The sequence below is a fragment of the Myotis yumanensis genome, unplaced genomic scaffold (assembly GCF_028538775.1).
Source record: "Myotis yumanensis isolate MYYU_CA2020_CCGP unplaced genomic scaffold, mMyoYum1.0.hap1 SCAF_1, whole genome shotgun sequence".
Classification (NCBI taxonomy): Eukaryota; Metazoa; Chordata; class Mammalia; order Chiroptera; family Vespertilionidae; genus Myotis; species Myotis yumanensis.
The window spans coordinates 33,375,826-33,401,084 of NW_027223752.1; the positions used below are offsets into that span (position 1 = coordinate 33,375,826).

The 25,259-nt window shown below is 42.1% G+C and overlaps 1 protein-coding gene across 3 annotated transcripts in view; it reads right to left on the reverse strand.

The window, feature by feature from the left end:
- The window catches only part of SUSD6 (sushi domain containing 6), a 98,459-nt gene that overhangs the window by 51,074 nt on the left and 22,126 nt on the right, over nucleotides 1–25,259 (reverse strand). For all 3 annotated transcript variants that reach the window (XM_070417549.1, XM_070417532.1, XM_070417541.1), the window contains exon 2: nucleotides 1,078–1,277. In XM_070417549.1, the coding sequence (XP_070273650.1) occupies nucleotides 1,078–1,198 (121 nt within the window). In that variant the 5' untranslated portion in view covers nucleotides 1,199–1,277. The remainder of the gene's footprint in view (nucleotides 1–1,077; nucleotides 1,278–25,259) is intronic.

Genomic DNA, 25,259 nt, shown 5'->3' on the forward strand with positions numbered 1-25,259 from the left:
ATCCAAGACAGGGCACATGTCTGGGTTGTGGACTTGATCTGCATTAGGGGCATGCAGGAGGCTGCCAATCAATGATTCTCTCTCATCATTGATGTTTCCAACTCTCTCCCTCTCCCTTCCTCTCTGAAAGCAATCTATAATAATAAAAACATAATATGCTAATTAGACTAGAAGTCCTTCCGGACGAAGCCAGGGCTGCGAGGAAAGCCTGGGTCTGGGTGCCTGCTGGCAGCCAGAGGGAAGCCACGGTCCCGGTTGCTGGAGGGAAGCTGGTGCCGGCAACCATGGGAAGGAAGGCCTACTCTTGCATGAATTTCGTGCATCGAGCCTCTAGTACAGCGGTAATCAACCTTTGGGAGTCTAACGACCCTTTCACGGGGGTAGCCTAAATACATCCTGCATATCAGATATTTACATTATGATTCATAACAGTAACAAAATTACAGTTATGAAGTAGCAATGCAAATAATTTTATGGTTGGGGGTCACCACAACAAGAGGAACTGTATTAAAGGGTCGCGGCATTAGGAAGGTTGAGAACCACTGCTCTAGTAAAAGATATTTTTTTAAGAAAAGTTAACAATCAGTAATGTTTATTACATTCTCTCAGACAATCTTCACAACCACCTTATGAAGTACATACTATTATTTTGCCATTCTGCAGCTGAGGAAACTGAGGTTTTACATAAGTGAAGAGACTTGCTCAGGTCACAGAGCCAGCGAGTAGTAGGGAATGGGCTATGAACATGGGCATCTGGTTCTGAGAACCTGCACCCTTACCTGCACATCATAATCTGAATCCCACACCTCTGTCTTGCCTGATAACTACAGCAGGGAAGAGGGGTGATAATGTCATCACCAGTAGATTCCTACACAACTGTCCTCCATCTGGTTCATTAGGCCCCTTGGTGCCAAACCAGCGTACTGGCTCCCTGCTATACCACAGCACAAAAGCCCCCCACCCTGCTCTCCCTGTAACTGCTTAACAGACAGAAAATTCCCTATCCCAGCTTTTAGGAGAAACAGGGTATTGTGTATTTTCCTTCCCACAGACCAATGGCAGCAGGCCAGGACTCACCTGAGGCAAGTCCGTCTCCAAGGAGGGTGCTAAGGATCACCAGCGGAAGAAACACTCCATGTCCCACAGAGGCCACGGCAGACGCTGAGGTGCTCTTTGGTGCTATCCTGCCATGGCACATCTTTTATCCGTCCAAGTTATTTTAAAAAGAAAAAATTAAAAGCCAGAAGAATTCTAAAGTCAGCCAGGTGTAGATTCACCTATAGAAAACAAACAAAAAACAGACATAAGTGAAGTGAAAACTTTATCCATACATTTACAAGTAGGCATTTTACTCTAAAGAAGCCATAATCATATACAAAGTTGAAAGATTTCTAGCAACTGAATTCCTGCTTTCAGAAGAGACAGCACATAAGTAGCTTTTCAACTCCTTCCTGGAGAAATATCCAGGGCCTGCAGCAAGCTGCCATCAGCGTCAGCATCTAGGAGCCAGATCCTTACGATAGGACAAGGAGACAAGCACGGGCTCACCTGGAGATCTCTGGGTCACAGAAAGGTTTCAGAGACTGCCCTGGCTCTGCTTGGCTGCCTGCCTCAGAGGCTCCAGCACAGAGGCAGAGAGAGGCAGCAGTTGACACAGAACTGCTATACCAGAGTGTGGCTTCGCCTTTGCCACCTGCCCTCAGAGTAAATTCAACTTAACCGAAAGAAAAAGAGAGAGAGAACACGTATCTTAAAGGGAGAACTACACCGCCTAGAGAAGGAATGCAGCAGTGGCAGCCAAGGGCCCCTAGCTTGGCCTGCTCAACTGCCTGAGGCTGGATGAGCCCTAGGATCTGACTCTGACTTAACAGCTCAGACAACACACCTGTGACCCCAGAGGCCATACTTGTTGGCTATACCTGATAATGAGTGGGGGAGGATGGCTACAATTGTTAATTAGCCCCACCATCCATTCTAGTTCAAAGACTTCATAAGAGTAGGAATCAGTATCTTAAAAAAAAAAAAAAAGAAAAGAAAAAATCAGAGTTCAAGACTTCTTTTTTTTTTTGTTTTAATCCTCATTGGAGGATATTTTTCCCATTGATTTTTAGAAAAAGTGGGAAGGGGTAGGGGGAGAGAGGAGAGAGAGACAGAGAGAAACATCAACGGAGAGAGCCACATCAATTGGCTGCCTACCGAACATGCCCCAACGAGGGGGGTGACCTGAAACCCAGGTATGTGCCCTTAACTGGAATCAAACCTGCAATCCTTCGGTTCCGAGGCTGACAGTCTAACCACTGAGCCATGACAGCCAGGGCAAAGGTCAAGACTTTTAAGAAAGCTTTTCTACATGCCTTCAGGGAAGCAGCTGGGTTGATGATACATTATGATATGGATCTTATATTTTACTTAAGTCATTTGATTTTATTTATCCTAGTTTATAACAGGTATTTCAAAAATAAGATTACACTTCTTTTTAAATTTTAATTTCATACACACCTCCGTCTCCATTAAAAAGACCTTATGTAAATAGACAGGGGAGCCTGCCATCTACAATCCTAATAAAGGATGCCCCTGAGACTGTCAGGGATATTGTCAGACCTGACTTCAATCCATGTCTTGTAGCCGTGACTCAGTTCTATGCTCCCCTTATAAAAAGCTACTGCAGCCCTAGCCGGGTGGCTCACTTTTTTTGGAGTATCATCCTGTACATCAAAAGGTTGGGGTTCAATTCCTGGTGAAGCACATACCTAGGTTGCAGTTGGGACACATAAAGGAGACAACCAATCAATGTTTCTCACCTCTATGTTTCCCTCTCGCTCGCTCTTGCTCTCCCCCTCCCTCTCTAAACATATTCTTGGGTAAGGATTTTTTTAAAAAGAGTGTTACTGCAAACAGCAAACAGCAATGAGCTGTCTCAGTCCAAAGAAAAAGCATCTGTCACAGTCCTCAATGAGTAAGACCCAGGGGTCCAAGAACAGAGTTAAACACTGGGTCCTCACCCACTACCCACAAATATTTGTGACTGTAGTCATCCGTCCCTAGTTTTTACCCAGACTCCAACTTGAGCCTTTACAGTTGTAGAACAGGATGGTTCATGAGAGTTCTAGGGGTGGAGTCTGTGAGTGACCCGAAACAGTACACAAAACTGTGGGTATGTAAATGTGTGGAGTATGTATACATTTATGTGGCTAAGAACCATAGAGTCAGAATGCCAGAATTCAAATATTGCTTCTATTATGGCCAAATTACTCTCTCAAGCCTTAGCGTTCTCTTCTGTAAAATAGAGACAGTAACCATACTGTCTTCATAGGGTTGATATAAGGATTAGTATTAGACAAAGTATTTGACACAGTGCCTGAACTTTTCAAGTCCTCAGTAAACACTGCCAGCTGTTGATACCATAATAATAAGATCTGAGCCGTGGGACCTTGGAGGTTATCAGGCTTCACTTCCTCATTTGACAGATACCAAACCAAGATCCGAAGAGGTTAAAGGACATGCCCAGGGCCACCAGCCAGTTAGCAATGGGCCCTCTGGTGCTGCTGTTTTACATACAGCCACAGCAGGTGACCCTACCAGGCAGTCACCTTTCCCTTAAAGGAACAACCAGTGGATCATCAGGAATGACACCTGAGAATGACATCACAGCATGCACACAACAAATAATTCTGCAGTGAATGGACGAGGCTGGATCAGAGTGATGCTTAGATGATCTGTGCAAGAGAGGAGGTGCTGCTAGGTTCACTGCAAAAGGATGTGTCCAATGAAAAAGAAGGGGGGAAAAGGAGATACATACCAAATACAAGCGGATCAAAGCAATGGGAGCACAGCACTCCTGGCAGAGGCTAGAGGCTAGAGGCAGAGGAGAGGATAAGGCGTTTAAACTGTATCCTGAAACCATGTGGAGCTTATGAGGATTAGAAACAGGGAAGTTATGACACCAGATTCATTTAGAAAGCTCACTCTGGCAGGGATTTTAGAGGACTGGGGAGGAGATGCTAAGTGCTATAAATTTAGTATTTTATGATTAATGTAAAACTCCTTGGACAATCTGTGAAAATACACATAATTCTACTTCTACTTCTAAAATCTTTCCTCAGAAATCACATGTGTGCAATGACATATATGCAGGATATTCACTGCATTATTTGTACTGGCAAAAGACTGAAGGGAAACTAGTTAAATAAGTTGCCATACAATAGAATACTATGCAGTAGTTTAAAAAGAACTGGGAAGTTCAGTCTGTAGTAGTATGGAATGACTTCCAAAATTAGTATGTGAAGAAAACCATTTATGTGTATGAGTGTACTTTTAAAGCGCACACACACACACACACACACACACCCCAATATGCACTGAAAATCTCTCTGGTATAATGCACAAGATAATGCACATCTCCTTAAGTGTTGTATCTTGTGCATGCATTACTTATTCAAACAGATAAAATATAAATAAAATTAATGTAGCAAGGCTGTCCTGTAGACCACCTGTTTCCTTCCTCAACAAACTGACATTCAAATAAACCTGACTGCTCCCTCCGCCAGGAATACAGTCATAGTCAGGGCTCAGCAAAGACCATCTTCCTACTCCCTTCAGTAGAACTAACCCCCTTCTTACCCCCAAAGCGCCACTCTGATTGGACTCATCCATTCACTACAGAAATATGTGTTGTGTGTATGTGCTGTGACACAAGCAGGTGTTATTCTTGATGATCCACTGGTTGTTGCCTTAAGGAAACGGTGACTACCTGGTAGGGTTACTTGCTGTGGCTGCATGTGGAGAAGCCAGTATAACTTGGGGGAAAGATGTACACTTATGAACTCCTGTTTTATTTTGTTCTGTTTTAAAGAAACAGCTGGCTCCTTTCTTACTGCCAAGGGACCAATTCCATCACGAAGACTAAGACCTAATCAAGTGCACAACAGATGGGATGATGAAAATGGGGCTTTGCAAAAAAGAGAGAGAGAGAGAGAGAGAAGAGATGAATGGAGGGCAGTCAATGGAGTATTTTTACATGCAAGTCTGAGCCAAGGGTCAGTGCTTCAGAAATAATACAGAGAAAAACGAATCCCCACAACAGGAGAATCCAGCAACTGTGGAGAAAGGGTCACAACATGCATCTAATAATTTAAAGAAAGAATCTGTTTTGAACACAGGAAGGAAGGGAGGGAGGAAGGAGAGGCCAGGAGGGAGGCAGGCAGGCAGGCAGCAGGCAGTCCTGTCCTTGAATTGTGGCTTTACACCAAATCAAAAGAAAAACACTTCAGAACAAATTAAGGCTAAGTATTCATTATCCCTAGAAAAACACATAGGCAAAAACTTAAGAAAAATAAGAGAATACATTTTACTTCAGTATTCCTTTGGCACGTTAGTGACCACTTCCCCTAATTAAAAAAAAAAGTATAATTAAGTAGAAACAGAAAATAGAGTAGTGGTTATCAGGAGGGTGGAATAGGAAGTTATATTGTTTAAAGGGTACAGAATTTCAGTTTTGCAAGATGAAAGAGTTATGAAAATGGATGGTGGTGATAGTCACACAACATTATTACTGTACTTATACCACTGAACTAGACACTTAAAAATGACTGATGGTCAATTTTACTTTATATATATTTTACCAGTTTAAAAAAAAAAAAAGGGAAAAAATTAGGATTAATGAGGGACCTGGAACTCAGCTTCATTTTCAAAGTCTGCACTCACCCACCCTAACAAGGCATATAACATCTAAACTTAAGAGGTGAGAAGAGAGAGGAAGGTCTGGGGCTACAGTTAGTCCCACCTCTGCCACCAACTAGATGGCTGGTCATATCTCTGGCTTCCATTTCCACATCTCAAAAAGGGTCTAAGTTCTCTCTCAGCCACAGAATTCTACATGGCACCCAAAATTCTCTTTATAGAAGCCATCTCTTCCTCCAACAGCCAGTTTTTCCCTCCAAAACAAAGGGTGAGGAGTCATGGGAAATCTGCATTCACCCTTATTTTCTTTCTTGGAACTAGAGCTGCTGTCCCAATAGAATGTGGCAAAGGGAGACCCCATGAGCTAGACTGTCAGCCCCTCAAGGGCAGGGTCTGGCCTTTCCCAACTCTATGAACCCAGGACATCAAAACCTAGGTGACTGTGCTCTGCTGAATGTGATGTCATTGACACTCATTTCCTGTCCACAATGACCCTCCAAGAGGAAGAACACTGCCCTTAAGCCACAGCCCTGATCTTGGGGAAGCCACTTACCTAATTTCTGCCTATGTTTTCTCATCTGTAATTGGGGCTGTTGCTTGCTTTGAGTATCTCTCTGGTCTCTAGTGAGGCTCCAAGAGACACAATATGAGGGACTACTCTATAAACTGGAAAAGACTCAGATCTATTACAGGCTTAGGCCAGAAGCCATAATAGCAAAGGGCTGAGAAACTTCTCATACAAATGATGATGACTAACAGGGTAGGTTTATAGCTTTAAAGAGAACGTGGAACACAAGCCCAAAGTTCACATTGTTTGCTTTCTTGTTATTGCCATAGATGCTTCCAGATTAACTAAAGAGCCTGCTAAGATTAAAGGTGTCCTGGAAGTCATCTTCAAAAATGGCTCACAGCCTGGGAAGACAGCAGCAGTAGGTGGGGCCAGCAATGAAGCAGCAAGGACACCTTGTCCCCCAGACACCCTGGGGCCTAGATTTCCTCAGGCCATGTGCCTGGTTCTCTACCCTGCAGAGAATGTCATAGCTCTGCTAGAGGGACATGGTTGAGTCACACTCTACTGAGCTCTCCTCTGTAAAGGCAAATGGTCCAGACTGTCAAGTTTGGCTCCCAGATCCTAGGTGGGTTTCCCTACAGTTCTGTGAGGTCAGCCTAGGATAAATTAGTTCCTAAACCTAGGCCCGTTTCTCCATTAGTTAGGAGAGGCAATTGGGTCAGTAAAGCCAATATAAATCATTTTCTTATCTCAAACTAGTCCAAAAAGGGGATGGTGGTGGTAGAGAGTCTAGAACAAGGAAGTTTATTACTTTGCTTACTCATCTTCCCTGACCTTATACTTCCATGTGATGTGGAATACAAAGAATAGTTCATGAAGTGTGAACAGAATTTAACAAGTTAATTTACATTTCAGAGTATAAGGATAAGAAGTCCTAACTCTGTGACGTCTAAAGTTCCCTAAAGAAGTGTAATAAGGAGAAGTGACCAACATGCTAAAGAGGTCTTCCCCTTACCTCTCCTTTTCTTCCCTTCAATGTCTCCCCTCTTCACTCCCACCAACCCTAAAATGGCTGGGCCACAGCAGCAAAAGATATCTAAACGTTGATCAAATCCTAATGCCTCCCATTCTTCCCCCCCTTCCCCCCCAAAAAATAAAATTAAGTTATTTTTAGATGTCTTTAGTTTATTTTCCTCCCTGTGGGATAAATGTCTCCTTCCAATCTTGCTCATCTCTATCTTTTCCCTTCTTTTGTGCCACTGAGTGCTTCAATAGGCACAGAGTCTTCTGTTGGACTTGGAGATCAGTGAGAGCCAGAATGGTTACTTTAGCCATTACCTTTTAATCTCCAGTTCCAAAGCCTACAGACACAAACATCAAACTGTTATTAAAACTCACTTCCTACAAATAACTCTTGGCTTTCCCCTAAGTCATCTAAAACATGGTAAAGCCAGGTGTTATAGAGGTTTTTTTGAATTGCTCTGATTTTTCTTGCTCCCAGACAACTGCTCATCACATCCTCTGGTCATCACACTTTCCCCCTACCCTATTCCTCAGGCTTTAGACAGCAGGAACACCAGCAGACACACCCTATCACCCATGGCTAAGCCTCTTCTAACAGTCTCCAACTTCTCTCTTCTAGAACCTAACAGCAGGATGACTGCAGCATGGACCTGAATGTGGAAGGGAGCCCTAAGTCCCAGCTCCACCAACCCACAGTGAATCAGAGGCAAGTCAATCATTCTTCCTGGTCCTGGTATGGGGGAAGACTGGATGACCCCCAAATGCCCTTTCAGTTCTGAGAAATCTGGAATGTCTTCTAGGGAATAGGAGGGGCCCAGAAGTATTTCCTCTGAAAACATAAGTCAATAAAGTTTGACTGGAAGGAAGAAATGTGAAATTCAGCCTCTTTATTCTGCAAAACCAATGGTTTCCCCCCACATCTCCCAAGACACATCCTAGCATCTATCTTCCTCTGCAATGCAGCAAACTAAAAAGATTCCATTTTCCCATTTAGAGCTTTATCAATCCATCAGTACATTTGTATAGGCCATCTGTACACAATGTTCCCAAACTGTTTTCCAAAAATAACAACCAAAACAAAAAAAAAACACACACAAAAAAAAAACCCAGCCTGCACATACTAGGGTTACTGCAGAGCTGTAGTGGTCCAGAGAGAAAGAGAAAAGATGCGAGAGGACAAAAGAGAACAAAACAAGACTGACTCAGAACAGAAAAAGGGAGAGGGAAGGCAAAGTGCCTATGAGGAGGAACTTGGCTCAGGCATAAATTTCCAACCCTGAAGGCAGGATACCACTTCTCTAGGCCCAGCTTCATCAAGGACTGATAGGCTAAATCTAGGACAAATCACTTCCTCTCTCTAGGCCTGTTTCCTCATCAGTAAAATGAAACAGTTCAACCAAGTATCTCTCAAGGAGGCAGCCATTGTGGAATGATGCTGGCAGACTGGGCCAGAATCTCTGGTCTGCTTGGGTATTATTTGTTTGGTGGTTAGGGCAAGTTATTTTCAGTTCCCATCTATAAATTGGATAAACAATACCCACCACACTGAGTTGTTGCTGGCTAGAAATGAAGTAAACATGAAGGATGCAGGACAGTATCTGGAACAGTGGGCCCTTAAGTTTGTGCTAAGAGCCCCTCCCTGCTCTAACAGCCTGTGACTGAGTCCTCACTTGACTCCCAAAGGGCACTCTTCCAGCTGGGATGGAAATATAGGCCCTGAGACTAGGCTCAAAACACAAAGTTAGTTTAGACAAAAGAACAGCCAACAGGTTAAACAAGTGAATTGCCAAGGTTCTTTCCCATGGCTTTATAAAAATATTTTTAAAGAACTTAGCAATCCCTCCCCAAAAGTTAAGTAATTGTGTATATGACTATACTAAAGTAGTATTTTTGTCTCAGGGGACCTAGGTGGTTTTCTAGCCTGAATATGTTGTAGAGAAGAATGAGGGCATGGAGCTTACATGTGTGTTTTACACACACACACACACACACACACACACACACACGTGTGCGCAGAGTTGTTACTTCATTAAATAGGTGCTATTACCCCCATTTTACAGATAAATGGAAGCCAAGGGGCCTAGAAGTCTTTCCTCTTGCTTTTCTATTACAAAGGGCTCCCTGCTCGTTTGTTTTCCAAATACAAGTTAATTGCCTCTCTTCTGGGAAAACTCATCAATTCCGCCCACAAGCATGAATGCTCTTCTGAACCTTTAGCAGAACTACTTGGACCATGAATGGGATAACTAATCATATCCCTCCCCAGGATCCACTCACAGTTACTTAACTGTTGTATGCTGCATTTACTACAGGCAGTAAGTTCCTGGAGAGACCACCAATTCAGCCTCTTTATGTCCCCCAAGGCACTCAACATTTACTTGTTCTCTGAAGGGAGAAAAAAGATAACTCCAAAAGACAATTTGTGTAGGCAATACCAGATGGCAAAGTAGCAGCAGATTTAAAAGAGGAGGGCAAAAGGATATAAATCCTAAAGTTTTGGCCAAGTAGCAAAACAGATGCTTGGCAGAGCAGCTATAATTGGTCCATAGACCCCAGAGATGCATCTATGTGTCATCACACCCCTCTGTTTGGCTCCCATCAGAACTGCCTGGAGCAGGCTTCACTTGGCAAATATGTCTGGGAAGCTGATGTGCTAAAGCTGACTTCTTAGGATTCTGTATTTGCAGCAACTATACTACAATTCAGCAAATATTTATTGGCTGTCTTCCGTGCAAGGCTTGGGTGATCACAGATGAAGTGGGGTATAATTCTCAAGAAATTCACAATCCACATGAGAGGAATTACATGTTTATCTGTATAGCGCTGTGAAATTGTTACTAGGATCCAATAAAAAGGTTTTTAAAAGTGCTATGAGAACACAGAGGAGACAGTAACAAAGACTTTATTTTAGATTAGTAGAGGGAAGATGAAAGAGGAAGATTTAAGCTGGACCTTGAAGATCATGCACATATTTAGTGAGGTCTCAGGACAGTTTACATGCACAGTGCTAATTATAAAGAAAAGGAAATGGAAGACCAACTCACCAAAAGGATTGGGGGGGAGGGGGATGTGTAATAATTTTGTCTGCCAAGACCCATGGAATGCTGCTGTCTGGTAACAAGAAATAAATATGTCTATATACATGGTTACTCAAGGGGATGTTTTAAGTGCTACATTTTGGTTTTCAAAGTACTCATAGCTGTGCAGGAAACACCTCCTCCAGGTCAAAAATAGCGAACCCAAGAGAACTGGCTGGTGCAGTTATGTTTACTTTTTATCATCTCTGTGGATCCTTTCCAAAGGCCTGCAAGTGGGATGGTATAAACAGGTCTGTGTCACTTCCTGGTTCTCAGGCCTTCTGCTACATTCCCAGTCAGTCTGGGAAGACTGCCTATTTAAAAATAAACTTTAAAACCTCACCAAAAACCCCCAATTCTAAACCACTCTTTCCTCCTCTATTTCATTCAATTTCACTAAAATTAAAAAAGACTGAGCAAGAAATGAGACAAAAATGACCAGAGAATGAATTCTCATGTCAAAACAAAATTATATGCTCACTGAGTTCAAGGTCAGAAGATCGGGATTCAATGCATGTCTGCCTCTAACTGGAAAACTTGATTTTGATGAAGCAAGATGCTTCATCTTTCTGCCCATAGCTGCTTCAGCACACTCTTAACACCAATGCAGTTATCCAATCTTTCTGGACCTCTAAAATAGCACTAATAACATACCTCATAGGGCTACTTTAAGTATTATATGAGGAAATGCATATAAAACATTTGGCATAGTACCTGACACTTAATGAGTCATCAAAAATGGTAGTAGGTATTACAGTTATCACCATCTATCATTATTATCATCATCATCCTCTAAAAATGTAAAGGTTGAGCTAGATGAGTGCTATTTTAAGAGCTTCTCTGGCTCCAAAATCCTATAATTCTTTAAGTCACTTTCTGTTTCTTTTCTTTCTTGCTTTTTCATTAGGGGGCTGGATGGAAAAGAAAGGAGATAAACTTGGCAAAGCATGACAGCCACAAACACTTGAACACACTTGTTAAAACACAACCAGGTTAGAATACAACCAGGAAATTCATCAGTAAGAAAAAAGAGTGCATATTACCCTCCTCAATGGAAAAGTCTTAGTCTAATCCTTGCATTAAACTCACAGTATGTGGCAAGTTCACTCACAATACACTACCTCTACTCCCATGAGCACCAAGGACAATGCCCTCCTGGGCCAGCACGAACTGACTTCACCAACTTCATCTTAACTATCCGCAGCTCCTTAGAGCAGCCCTAAAAGATAGCACAGTGGCCAATCCACCCATTTCTAATGACTAATCCTTCCACAAATTATTTCTGTAAGTGCCTTTTCCTTAATATAATGTAAATGTTGCCAAAATCAAACATCCTTCCCAAAAGTTAGCCTATAACAAGAGGTGTTCAGCTTTATCAAAGCCAAGGTGCTAAACTGTAATTAAATTCAGATGAAATTACATTTTCTTTTATCCATTCATTCAATGTCCATGATGTGCCAAACACAGAAGATGCCAAAAACTAATAGGATGGGATAAGTGAGAACAATAAAGATGAGGCCTAAGTTTTTGGCCTAAGTGACTGAGTGAATGGGAAAAGCTACCACAGGAGTAAAAGAACACAGGTGGACAAGCAGATTTTACTGAAGAATGTAATGAATTTCATTCAGGTTATTCTTGGATATGTTGAATTATAGGTACTACTTGAACAAGATTCAGAGAAAAGTCTAGCAGGCAAATCAGAAATGAGTATGAAACTCTGCAGATTACTCAGAGCTTGGGATATAGCCCAGAATTATAAGCCTGTGAGTGGTGGTTGAAACCATGCAAAATATAAGAGCTTGCCCAGGAAAAAGAGAGTTGAGAGAGAAGAGAAGAGAGTCAAGTACAAAATCCAGAGAACACTAACTTTTTAAAGAGGCACATTGGGGAAGGAGAGCCTTGAAAAGACACTCCAAAAAGTACAAAGAAACCAGATGCATCAGTCAAGGGAAGGACAGAGATTCAAGGAGGATGTAAGGCAAGCACGTTTAACTTGTGGCCCGTGGACCACATGTGGCCCACAATGAATATTTTTGCAGCCCAGCCAATGTAACGGTATGTAAGAAATGTTTTAATAACAATTTCATAACTTAATTTTTACAATATCCTGTTCTACATAATTATTAACACACTACAATGTTCGCTAATGACTGATTACTATAATCGTGTTGCGTTCATTTCCCTTACGCGCCGGCGCACCATTTCTCTCCACTAATACTAGCAGCAAATATTTTAGCAGCCAATTGCCATGCCATTAGTCTTGGACTGACTTGTTTGGTGTCCGCAACAGGAAATATTTCGCTTTCAGAGAACAAGAAAAAATAGGTTTATTTGCGTTATGCTTATTAATTTGTGCAGTTATTCAATGTCTGGTAAGTTAATGTTCAAGAAAAAATATTAATTTTTATTAAAATGTTCTATTATTTTTATGTTAACAATTACTCATTTATTTCAGCCCTTTGTATTCAGCATGTCTCTATTGAAATAAACCTACGTTTCTATGAAAATTGAAGCTTTTGTTTTTTTTGTGGCCCACATAAACTTAAACCTTGTTTATTTGGCCCGTGTTAGCCTTTGAGTTTGACATGCTTTATGTAAGGGGTACTTACAGATACAGCAAAGGTCCAGTAAAATGAAGACTAAAAAATGCCCATTGGACCCAGCCACCAGGAGATCACTGGTGACCTCATTAAGAGCAGTTTCATTAGAGTGGTGTTAATGTAAGAAACATTTAAACCTGTAAAAAAAATTGAGTTTATTTGAGCCAAACAATCAACAATTGCCAGGAAGCAGAATCATAATGCATTGAGATAATGCTCTGGAGAATGGAAGCTTTTCACCTATTTTTATAAATTATCATCAAAGGTGGAGACATAAGTGGATTACATGAAATCCACTGGTGAAAGATTAAGGAGGCGGGAGAAAACAAAGCAGGGAAACCTCTGGGATTGGATAAAAAGTAAAATGATAAACACATGCTTCTTTTTCATAGGTGGGCATAGGATAGTTAACAGTCAACAATTAACAATAACAATGAGGGCCTGGCCGGCATGACTCAGTAGTTGAGCATCAACCTATGAACCAGGAGGTCATAGTTCAATTCTGGTCAGGGCACATGCCCGGGTTGTGGGCTCAATCTCCAGTAGGGGGGCGTGCAGGAGGCAGCCAATTGATTATTCTCTGTCATCATTGATGTTTCTATCTCTCTCTCCCTCTCCCTTCCTCTCTGAAATAAATTAAAATATATATCAAAAAAGCAAACAAAAAATCAGTAACAAGAAGGAATTTGTGGTCTGCTCCTCAACGCCATTTGTTGTGCCCTGAGAGGTTCTGAAAAAGGGAAATTACATGTTACCCTGACATTCCACAGGTATGTTATCTGAGATGCAAAAAGACTCAGTAAAGGCTCAGTAAAGATCTTAGTTTATCTTTGTCGGGGAAGTTACTGGCCTGGGACATGCCTACCCACCATAGACTGCTTTTTAGTTAAAGTTTTAATTTTCAGACCATCCTTTGTGGTTACTTTAGGTCTCTTGATTTTACAAGACCACCACACAGGCCTTCCTTGAGTTAGTCAGCTTAGCATGTGGCCACTTTTTGTCCACAATGGTAAGGGCAGATCATTCTGACTTTACCATGAATTCAAAGAGGGCAAAACTATTAGATGGTGGGAAGAGAGTTGGAAAAGAAAGGAGAAGAAAGGTTGGATAATGGCTAGAGGGAATTTATATCTTGTAAGTTGTTCCTTCTCAGTTAACCCAAGGACTTCAGTTAAGACTTCTTGATGGTCCCAGTTTCTGCCATTTCCCTCCTTTCTATTCAAATATCACCCAAGTATTTCCTCATGAGGTTCATTCAGGTTCAGGATTCTAAGAGCATGTTTTTCACCTCCATCTACTGAAGATTAACAGCCCCAATGAGTACGCACTTAAGCCAAACAAGACACCATCTTCTCCATCTTGTATAAGTTCCAAGAAGCCTCCTAATTTATAACCAAACCATGACTCTTCTTGTCCTCTTCCTCACAAATTACCCAAACATCCTGTGAGCTGTCAAAGGTTGTACTGTGAGGCCCCAAGCAAAAATGAGAAGCAGGAACTTGCCCACTATTCCTTCCCCTTTGATTAATCGTATGCCCTGACCCCCAATTGTGCCCTTCCTTACTTAATCCTCAAATTGTACTGAGTCCCTACATCAAAGCCTCTAGTTCTAGCTTCAATCATTGTTTTAGCTCTCTCCATGTGACGCTCTAAATCAGGACCCTAGAAGAAAGGAATTTGATTAATTCACAAGGGATAGTCCCCTAAATCCCCAAAAGTAATCTCAAATTAGTCAAAGTTGAGGCAGAGGTACCAAATGAAAAACTTCATAAAGTCCAGGTAACATCCTGGAAGATATTAAGAGGGATTATGATAAACAAAGCAAATGAGAAAGAATCATAAATTAATGAGAAGGTCTAGTGTTTCCCTTCAGACAAGGCATCTGGACTCATTTCTAATATATATCTTCCTTAAGTAACTTACTGGCGTCATTCAACAATATATTGAGCACCTACACAAGTTAGATTCCACAAAAGATAAAAGATGAAGGAAATTACATGCCATTAAAGAGTTTATAGTAAAGTTGGAGAGATAAGACACATACACAAATAACTACAATATGAGGTAGAAAGTGAAAACACATGGGTGATATATAGCCAAAGCATCAAAGACAAAACAGGAAAGTAAGCTGGAACCCAGAAGAGGGAAATTAAATAGTTAATGACAGGATCAATCAATGTGGGTTTTAGAATCACACAAAAGGGAGTTCAAATCCTCACTCTGTATCTTGCTTCTTACAGGTCTTAGGTGTACTGCACTGCTGTGAGTCTCCATTTTGTCACATATAAAATTGGGGTAACAATATCTACTTCATAGGATTTCAAAGTGTCGGTGATTCACACATTTAAAGAGTTTAACACAGTATCTGGCACAGAGTAAGACTAGGTAAGATGGAAGAGTAACTGCATATAGAATGTTAATGCTCCTTCCTTTCCCCATAGGGCTGTTTGGGCCTAATTAATGGAAAGGCAGCCAAGCACCTGCTATTTGTCCATCAACTATGCTTATCAGTTCAATGAGTTGCCCAAGTTCAGTGGGACCATGGTCAGGAGGTATAGGAAGGAGGTTCAAAGTTGTGTGAGTGTGCATATTCATGCGAGAATAACACCTGGAAACATATGCCAGGCCTTCTGCTAAAATTGCAACATTGGAATATAAGTAAAGTTACCTACCATGTACAGTGTGATACTGAACCATACTAATCTTTTGTACACAGTATGTGTTCAATAAATGTTTGGAAAATTGATCTGACCTGAACCTGGATGATTTCTCAATAAAATCTATCTCAATGGATCCATTTTCAACAAGTGAACACAGGATGAAAAAGTCATCCAAAGTTAAAAATTGATCTGAGGTATGATTTCACTTATATGTGGAATCTAATGAACAAAATAAACTAACAAACAAAATAGAGACAGATTGTGGATACAGAGAACAGACTGACAGCTGTCAGAGGGAGGGAGTTGGAGACTGGATGGAGAAGGGCAAAGGGATTAAACAAAGAAAAAAAAATACTCATGGACACAGACAACGGTATGGTGGTTGACAGAGAGAAGAAGGATGGGGAAGTAGAAGAAGGTAAAGGGGGGATAAATGGTGATGGAAAGGGACTTGACTTGGGATGGTAAACACAACTAGAAAGCTCCATAGAATGTATGAAATGATGGTTTTCAGACATTCAACCATAGGCAGCAGCACAGGGCAGCAATCCTGAGAAAAGGGAAAAGAAATGCAGTGAGCCCTTCTAGTGGCCCAGCTAATTCCCTAAGGAGTTTCCAGGCTACATAGTAAGAAGAAACCTGAACGAGTCCAACAATCTCACTGAGTTGAAGAGAGAGTTGAGAACTTAGGGCAGCTAAGGTGGCTAGAATTTGCAGGGCAAAGTAATTGAAAAGAGGGAGCTGCAAAGAGAAAAAACTCCAATTTGCAGAGGGATCCTCTTAAGTTTTTAACTGAGTACTGATCTGACCTGAAATTGATATGAGGAAATTAGCAAGGTAGGGAAAGAACCAATGGAAAGAGGTAGGTGGTATAACCACAAGGATTCACAAAGAGCCAGAAATAGTTCATGTTTCCACCAGCCAACGTGGAAAAAATCTCCCAATACACAGGGCATCGACAGAATTATTTTCAGAAGGGTTTAGCCTCAGTAATAGAACCATCCTAGCCTTAGACTAAAGACTGTTCTGGACCTATCCTAACAAAACTGGAGAGCAAGCCTTTAAAGGATCAAACCAATTCCAAGTAATTGGACTTGCTTCTGAGAACAAAGCCCAAAATTTATTTAAATGACTATAAAAAGTTCCAGCACTCAGCAACATAAAACTCACTGTGTCTAGCTCAAAAAAAAAAAAAAAATTTAACAGGCATTGCAAAGAGAAAAAAAAAAAAAAAAAGACCATCACTATAATAATAATAAAATAATAGAACAGACCTAAAAATGACACAAATGATAGAATTAGTGGACAAAGATGTTAAAATCTCTATTATATATTCCGTGTGCTCAAGAAAGAAAAGGAAGACATGAGTTTGATGAGTATGATGAGGAAATAAATAGAAAACATAAAGAAGACCCAAAATGGATTTCTAGAGAGAAATATATGAGATAGGATTAACAGATTAGACACTGCAGAAGAAAAAATAATAAACTTGAAAACATAGCAATGATAAACACAGAACATCAGTCAGCAGTGACAGAATATCAAGAAGCCTAACATATGTATAATGGGAGGACAAATACATAGGTACACACAAGAAATATTTTAAGAAATAATAGCTGAAAATTTTTCAAATTTGACGAAAACTATAAACCCACAGATTCAAGAACCCAAGGAAAAGAAGTACAAAAGGAAAATACAAGGAACATCATAATCAAAATGCCGAAAACTAGTAAAAAAATAAAGTCTTAAAAGCAGCCATGGGGGGGCGGGGGGGGGGAGTTAGGGTAAGGAGAGACACACTGCATTCGAAGGAACAAAAAATTACAGCAGGTTTATTGTCAGAAACAATGCAACCAAGGAAGCAATAGAGTATCATGTTTAAAGTATTGGGAAAAAATTGGTCTGACACTGATTAAGGCAATGTTGACAAGAACTATGAAGTTCCCATCACTAATCCTTTTTGTGGTCTGGAATATTTTTCAGGGAGGCATGTGGGGGGGGGGGGGGAAGGGGGGGGGGCTCGGCAACCTTAAAAACTTTTTTAAGTACAAACAGCCTATGAAGTGTAAAAAGGGGTAAAGACCCTTTCTTTGGCTCACAAAAGACTCATTTACCCATGTTTTATGCCTACGTACTCAGAACATTACAGACTGCAGCTCTTATGTAGTCTTATGGCAATGTTGCTTAGCCTACTGGAAAAGATACAAGAAAGGTCTGTTGGAGGATTCATCCCAAAGTAGAAGAAAATCAAGTTAGAAATAAAAAGTAAATCTCTTTAAGGAATGAGTTAAGCCTTACTAGCATTAGGTTTAAGTAGGCCTCCCTTTCTTCAAGTGTAAACATCTATTGGTCTATGTGTCTGGCTGACCTCTACAAATTCAGATAAAATGTTTTTCAGAATGGAAGAATGCTCCTTGATAAGTAGGTAATTATAACTCAAGATATGAATGTGAGAGTTGCTCAGTTCTTAGCTTTACCACCCAAGGCAGCAAAATCTCTTCCTCATTAAGTACCCTGAGCTGGCATCCCATTCTTCAGAGTCCAGCTTGGGCTCTACATCCTGGAAGGACCATTAAGATGGCAATTTATCTGTTCCATGCATTGGTTGGTCTGGTCTCCTCGCTAAACAGTAAACTAAACTGTAAGGTCCCAGGAAGGCTGGGCTCCATCTGTTTTATGCTTTCTTTATAACCCTGAGACAAAGAAACATTTAAAAAAAAACAAACAAAACAAAACAAAAACAGAGTAAGTGCCTAAGAGGGACCGCCCCCACCCCCTCCCCAAATTACTTGTTGTCTAACTAGTGGTTCTCAACTAGGGATAATTTTACAATCCCTTCTAAGATATTTGGCAACATCTGGAGGCATTTTTGAATGTCATAACTTAAGTGGGGTTCTGACACCTAAGTGGGTAAAGGCTAGGGATGCTGCCTTTACCCACACCCCGTAACAAAAAATTATTTGGCTCAAAATGTCAACAGTGCTGCAGTTGAGAATCCTGGCCTAAGTGAATGAATGCTGAGCTGCATCAATAGACGCCTACAGATCTACCTTAGCTGTGCATGTAGTACAAATTCTCTCACACCACTGGAAGGCTTCTTGTTCTACCTCCAGTCATCTAAACAACATTTCGATTCTCCAGTTGTCCCTAACTCAGAGGGAGAAGCTCAGGAGTTTAGACATCTGGCTTTTAATCCCAGCTCTGCTACTGGCTATTTGATTCTGGACATGTCACAAACTTTTCTGGGCCTATTTCCTCCTCAGTAAAATAGAAGGATTGAAAAAGATGATTTAAGAGTTCTTCCAGCTCTAAAATTCTACTTGAAATGCTGTTTGGCTTTATCTATTTACAATGAGCCAAAGAGAAAGAGGAAGAATCCAGTCTTGTTGTATGCACATCCACCCTGTGAAGGATAGAAGTTATTATATTGTGAGAAACCAAACTGGGGCAAGAGGAGCTCCAAAGAAACCAGGGACCCAGGAAAGAGCTCTGTAATCACTGGCTGAAAGACCAAACCAGGCTCTCGGGTTTAAAATATTAAAGTCCTTACTAGTCTCCCTCCTGGCTTTCCCAGGTCAATCTTTTTAATCAGAGTTAAGAGGAGGAGGAAAGCTAGGGACTTGCTATCAATGTATGGGTATGGACTATGGAACAGCAGCACTGACATCAGGGAACTTACAAGAAATGCGGAATCTCGCCCTAACTGGTTTGGTTCAGTGGATAGAGCATCGGCCTGCAGACTGAAGGGTCCCAGGTTCGATTCCAGTCAAGGGCATGTACCTTGGTTGTGGGCACATCCCCAGTAGGGGGTGTGCAGGAGGCAGCTGATCCATGTTTCTCTCTCATTGATGTTTCTAACTCTCTATCCCTCTCCCTTCCTCTCTATAAAAAAAATCAATAAAAATATTTTTTAAAAAAATGCTGAATCTCACCCTTTATCCCCAATGTACTGAATCAGAATATGCATTTTAATAAGACTGTCTAGATTACTCATATGCTTATCAAAGTTTGAGAAGTCCTGGTTTAGGATTTGCTGCCCTTCTATTCCCTGCTTTGTTACCTCTTCACTTGGTACAGATGACTTTTAAAACTGTCCACATTTTCCCCTGATCTGCAAACCCAAAGACATCAAGAGTAATGGGGGTAGGTTATGTTCACACAAAGCCAGAAAGAGGCAAGGCTTGAAGCACAAGAAAAATTAGAGCTCTTCAGAGTAATTCCACCCAACCCTGCCATTCAGATTCCTTAGGGGGAGTGATGGAAAAAGAGGTTGGTGAACCCCAAGGTACAAACTCGGATGAAGAGAGATTCATCATCTGCATCTGAACAGAGACCAATAGGGGTGCAAAGTTTTATTTCTAAAGCTGGTTGTTGTTGTTTTTTTGTTGTTTTTTGCTGCTGCTCTCCTGCATTACATAAAGATTCTTGGGTGCCTGGGCTAAAGGGCAAAGCACACACACAGAGTAAACAAAAACACAGCAAGTGGTGGGGGGAAACAGCTGAAACAAAAGCAAGACCTTGACTGAGAGTAGCTTGACAGAGCCCTGGGAATAGAGGAAAGAATGTGGAAAGAAGGGGGGCTGGACTCTGCCAAATATTCAGAGCAATGAAGGAGATTAGATTGCTGCTCACCCCTCACTCCACCTGCTGTCACAAGCCAACAGATGGCCCAGCCCCAAGCAGCTGGCTGAGACAGCAATCTGCAAGTGCCTATCTGCCCCTACCCCAGAGCTGGAGATGGACAGATGCAGGGCAAAGTCTGGGATCCATCCCAGGTGGAAGCTACACCTTCAAAGAGCACAGGGCAGCATCACCTGATGCTTTGCCACAATGAGAACCTCGAAAACAATTCTCAGCATTATCGGAGGCTCTCTAAGCACCCACACACAGTTTATCAGAAAAGGGGCCTTGGTGAGTTGGGGTTTGGGGGAAGATCAAGAACAACCCCTAGAGTGGACTGGAACGTACTGGCCTCGGAGGGGGTCATTTAATCATTCAACATGTGAGATATATATATGTATATCTCACATTCTAGGCACTGCACCAGCCAACAACTGGGGATACAGCAGTGACAGCAGATAGTCTATGACCTCTGCAAGCTCACAAAAGGGTTAAGAAGAACAAAGAAGCAGATAGTAATTCAGGGGGGTAAGTGCTGAGCACAGACGATATGGCAGCACAAAGGAGGAGTACTCCTACCAGTACAGGCAGTACTCTAAGCTGACACTGACTTTAGGAAGGTGTTAGCCAGGCATAGGAGAAAGAAGTGAATAAAGGGAGAATGAGATATTCCAAGGGGAAGGAAGAACATATGCAAAAGCCTGGAGGGAAAAGAGAACTGAGAACTGCAAGTTCTATCCCAGCCTTTGCTGCCTCTGGTTATCCTCATCAGGAGCAAGCTCATGGGTTTGTCTTGTAAAGTCCATTTTTTTCCATTTTAAGAGGGGAACTGAAGCCTAGAGATGGACCATGACCTGCCCAGGAACACAGGGCTTATTAGTGACTGAACCAGAACTCAGTCCTCCTAACTCTTCATAAGCAAAGTTTGCTCAAATATCTCCCAATCAGAATCTGACCACTGAGCCCTCTCTGAGTGCCAGCCCAGCACTGTTCTGCGCTCTGCTCCATCCATTCTGAGCACCCAAAGGATGGCTCATGTCCAAGCCCCTGTCAGATGAGGAACTCCAACATGGCAGGAGCAGCTCATGAAAAAATAAGAGTGGCCACCTGCCTTTTCTAGAAAGGAGGCAGAAGGCACATTCAGTAATACTCGAGGTAGATTATAGTTGTGTGTGTGTGTGTATTTTAACAAAAATGGGTTGTTCTGAGACCTGAAGGGAACTATCAACCAACATAGAAACAGAAAGTGAGTCTGAGTTACTGCCAAACCAGGCAGGCTTAATTAAGAGTCCTCCATCCTCTTCTCCAAGAAGCCCACCACCTCTCTCTGGCTGGTCACACTAAACTACCTGGAAGAAGCAGTCATTTCAGGGAAGCTGCAGGCCTCCCTGTTGGCCCAGCCACAGGGGACTGATTGGCCATTAGCCAGGGGGCCAAGCTACTGGGCTTCAGGGCACAGCTCCCTTACTGTCACCTCAGTATTCACCTTCAATGGCACCTGCTCTATGAAGGTCCCCCAGACTCTAGCCTGCCACGCACTCTAGATAAGAGTGTGTGCTGAATGGAAGAAAGTGCTCATTAGCTTTTCCAGTGTAACCTCTATAGAATCTGAATAGAAGGCACAGTTACTCAACTGCAAAGCAGAATTCCCCCTCTGCTCATAACAAAGATGCACATCAACAACCAGCTAGCTGGTTAAAACAGAGCAGAAAGAGACTAAGGAGCATTAGGATTAAGCTCATTTACTAAACTCATCCAAATGCCTGGTGAACCTCAGCTCCAAAGCCTTGAAGCATTGGTATGATGAAAACATCCTAATCATCACAAATCTTTCCTGCCCAAAATGTTCTCAGATGTTGCCTCTGACCCCACACTCAAATGCAATCACCATAGACTGGTCCTAGTCTTCAGGGCCAACAACCAGCCCATGGATACTCAGGGCAAGAAAGTGACCTGTCAGAAAAACTGACTGAAAAGCAAGTACAACAAAGGGGCCATAATGGGCACACTCTGTCCTAAACTTCTTCACATCTGTCATAAGCAACTTCTGGGTAGAGGGTGTGTATGTGTGTGTGGTGTGCACTCAGGGTGTAGCCAGACTTCCTTCTTTTTCACCCAAACAACAACTTTTTAGAACTTACCCTCCTGAAAGGCAAATGCAATTCTGATTTCCAAACCTCACTGTTTGAGAGAACTTCTTGTTTTCTCTCTCACTTTTTAAAATAGATGAATGCTTCCCTAGGGGAAAAGCAGCTGTAAATACAGAAGAGGGTAGAAATGAATCCTGCTATAAGTTCCAGGGGAACCATTCTGCTACTGAAAACAAGCTTTTCAAAAGAAGCAACATATCCCAATCTAAATAAACAACACACAACTTCGTTCAAAGTACCTCTCTAAAGTGTAACCTTTGGGCAGATAATTTCTCTATACTCCATGGCTGCTTCCTCCTCTACTCAACACTAAGACCTTCACATTTGTAAAGTGAGTTTCTTCCTGGGAGGCTTAGAAAGAACTCACCTCCCTGACAGGTTTGCTCAGTGTTGAGAGTGTTGGCCCACGGACCGAAGGGTCATGGGTTCGATTCCCAGTCAAGGGCATGTACCTTGGTTGCAGGTTCAATCCCTGGCCCTAGTCGGAGCACAAGTGGGAGGCAACCAATCAATGTGTCTCTCTTTCACATCAATGTTTCTCTCCCCTCTCTCTCCCCTTCCCCCTCCCTTCTACTCTCATTAAAAATCAATGGAAAAAATATCCTCATTCCTGGGATGAGGATTGAAAAAAAAAAAAAAAACTTGCTCACAACTCATTCAGTGTACCTGCTACCGAGTGTCTTATTATGGTGAATGAAAAGGGAGCTATGCAATAAACCTGACAGGCTAAGGGGGGCTATATGGCAGGCCTGACAAATTCAAAGACAGAAAATAACCACACAGGATGGTCTGATCACAAATTCCTAACTTTGGGCAGGTCATAGCAGGTAGTCACTTCCAAGCTTAGGAGAAAGGTCAATCTTTACCTTAAGTGAGCTCTGCCCATTGTTCTTATACATCTAGGATAACATACCTTTAAAATATTAGTAATTGTCTTTTCCAACTCCTCGAAAGCACAAATGGTGGCACCAGAGCAGGAGACCACCACAGAACCACTCATTTTTATCTTGTTCCCTGCATACCATCTCTATCTGCTGTAAATGTTAACTGTTAACTATCCTGTACCCACCAATGTAAAAGTATGTGCTTCTCCATTTTGCCTTTTATCCAATCCTAGAGTCCCCCCACCATGCTTTCTCCTATCTCTTTAATCGACCAGTGAATTTCATGTAATCCTCCTTAGTCCTTTGATTCTAATGTATAAAAGTAAGCTACAAAACTGCATTTCTCCAGAGCATTTCCTTAACCTGTTGAGATTTTGCTCCCCAGCATATGTCACCAGTTTGGCTCAAATAAAATCATAAAATTTCTCTACAAATTTGGACATTTTCTTATGTCAACATCATCATCACCAACACTGAAGGGCTAAACTTCATTACCAAACTATTATAGACATTTAAATAAATTTAATATTTCATGTTTTTAGGCAGACTGAGACCACAGTATTTACTAATTGAGAATAGAATGGGAAGAGGGTATAAATCTGGGATAGGCAGCCTGGCTTCTGCTCTTACTATTTCCTAAAAGGAATAGCATTTTCCAAAGGCTCCAGATTCTGGCTTATTATACCCCTCCATCACAACAGTAAGGAGGCCACCACCCTAATACCCATTTGCCAAAAATAAAAGATCTAAAGAGGTGTTTCAAAGAAAGTTTGTACAAAGAAAATTCAAGCTGGTTTTATTTTCATAGAAGCTACAATGAAATGGCTTTACCTTTGCAACCACACTTCCGACCTAGAATTCCAGTAAGTTTAGATATACCCCACAGATTTAAATTGGATTACAAGGAATTTAGTTGGCTGTAACTGGTTTCAGCCCACAGATGTTACTAACCTAGTTCACAGTACTAGGTGGGTCTGAGAAAAAAGGAGATGGGGAGAGGGAAAGTTGGAACAATGCTTAAAAAGCTGCTCAAGTCAGAAGAGGAAGATATTGCTTTTAATTTCTTGCAAGATTCTATCATTCAAAATAAAATGCAACATCTTATATAATAAAGCGGTAATATGCAAATTAACCCTCACACCCTCACAAGATGGCTGCCTATGACCAGGCCAGCAAGGGGGTTAGTGAGGGACAACCAAACGACTGAACAGCAGGCTGCGTGGGGCGACCAGGCTGGCAGGGGGGGCAGTTGGAGGCGACCAAGCCAGCAGGTGGAGTAGTTGGGAGCAACCAGGCTGGCAGGGGTGGGCAACTAGGGGCGACAAGGCCGGCGGGGGGGGGGGGGGGGTGGGGGGGGGGGGCGGCAGTTAGGAGCAACCAGACCAGCAGGGAGGGGGCAGTTGGGGCGACCAGGCCGGCACACAGAGGCAGTGAGGGGCGATCAGGCCGGCAGGGGGGGCAGTTAAGGGCAACCAGGCAGGCAGGCAGGTGAGCGATTAGGAGTCAGCGGTCCAGGATTATGAGATGGATGTCCGACCACCGGTTTAGACCCAATCCCCAGCAGTCAGACATCCCCTGTGGGGTACCGGATTGGAGAGGGTACAGGCTGGGTTGAGGGGACCCCACCCCATGCACGAATTTCATGCACCGGGCCTCTAATAAGCCTATAAGCCTCATCAGTGACAAAGGAAAAAAAATGTTTGTATTTGCAGAATACAATCAAATCCTCAAACTTCCCAGAGAAATCAATACAAATGTCATTAATACAAATAAATCAAAATCTCAGTCTGACATGTCTGCTCACTATTGCCTCTTAATTATTGTTCCCTTAAGCTATAAGCTTCCCTATAGCCACAGACCTTTCACACCCTCCTTTTGGGATTCGCCCCACAGGTATCTGGCCTCACCACAATTCCCCAAGAACCCTGGTTAACTTCTAGGATGAACATGTTTTCCACCAGGGTCTTAACAGAATCTCAAGAATGAATTGTGGACAAAAAGGAGCCACATGCTAATCTGACTAGCTCAGGAAAGGTCTGTGTGGTGGCCTTGCAA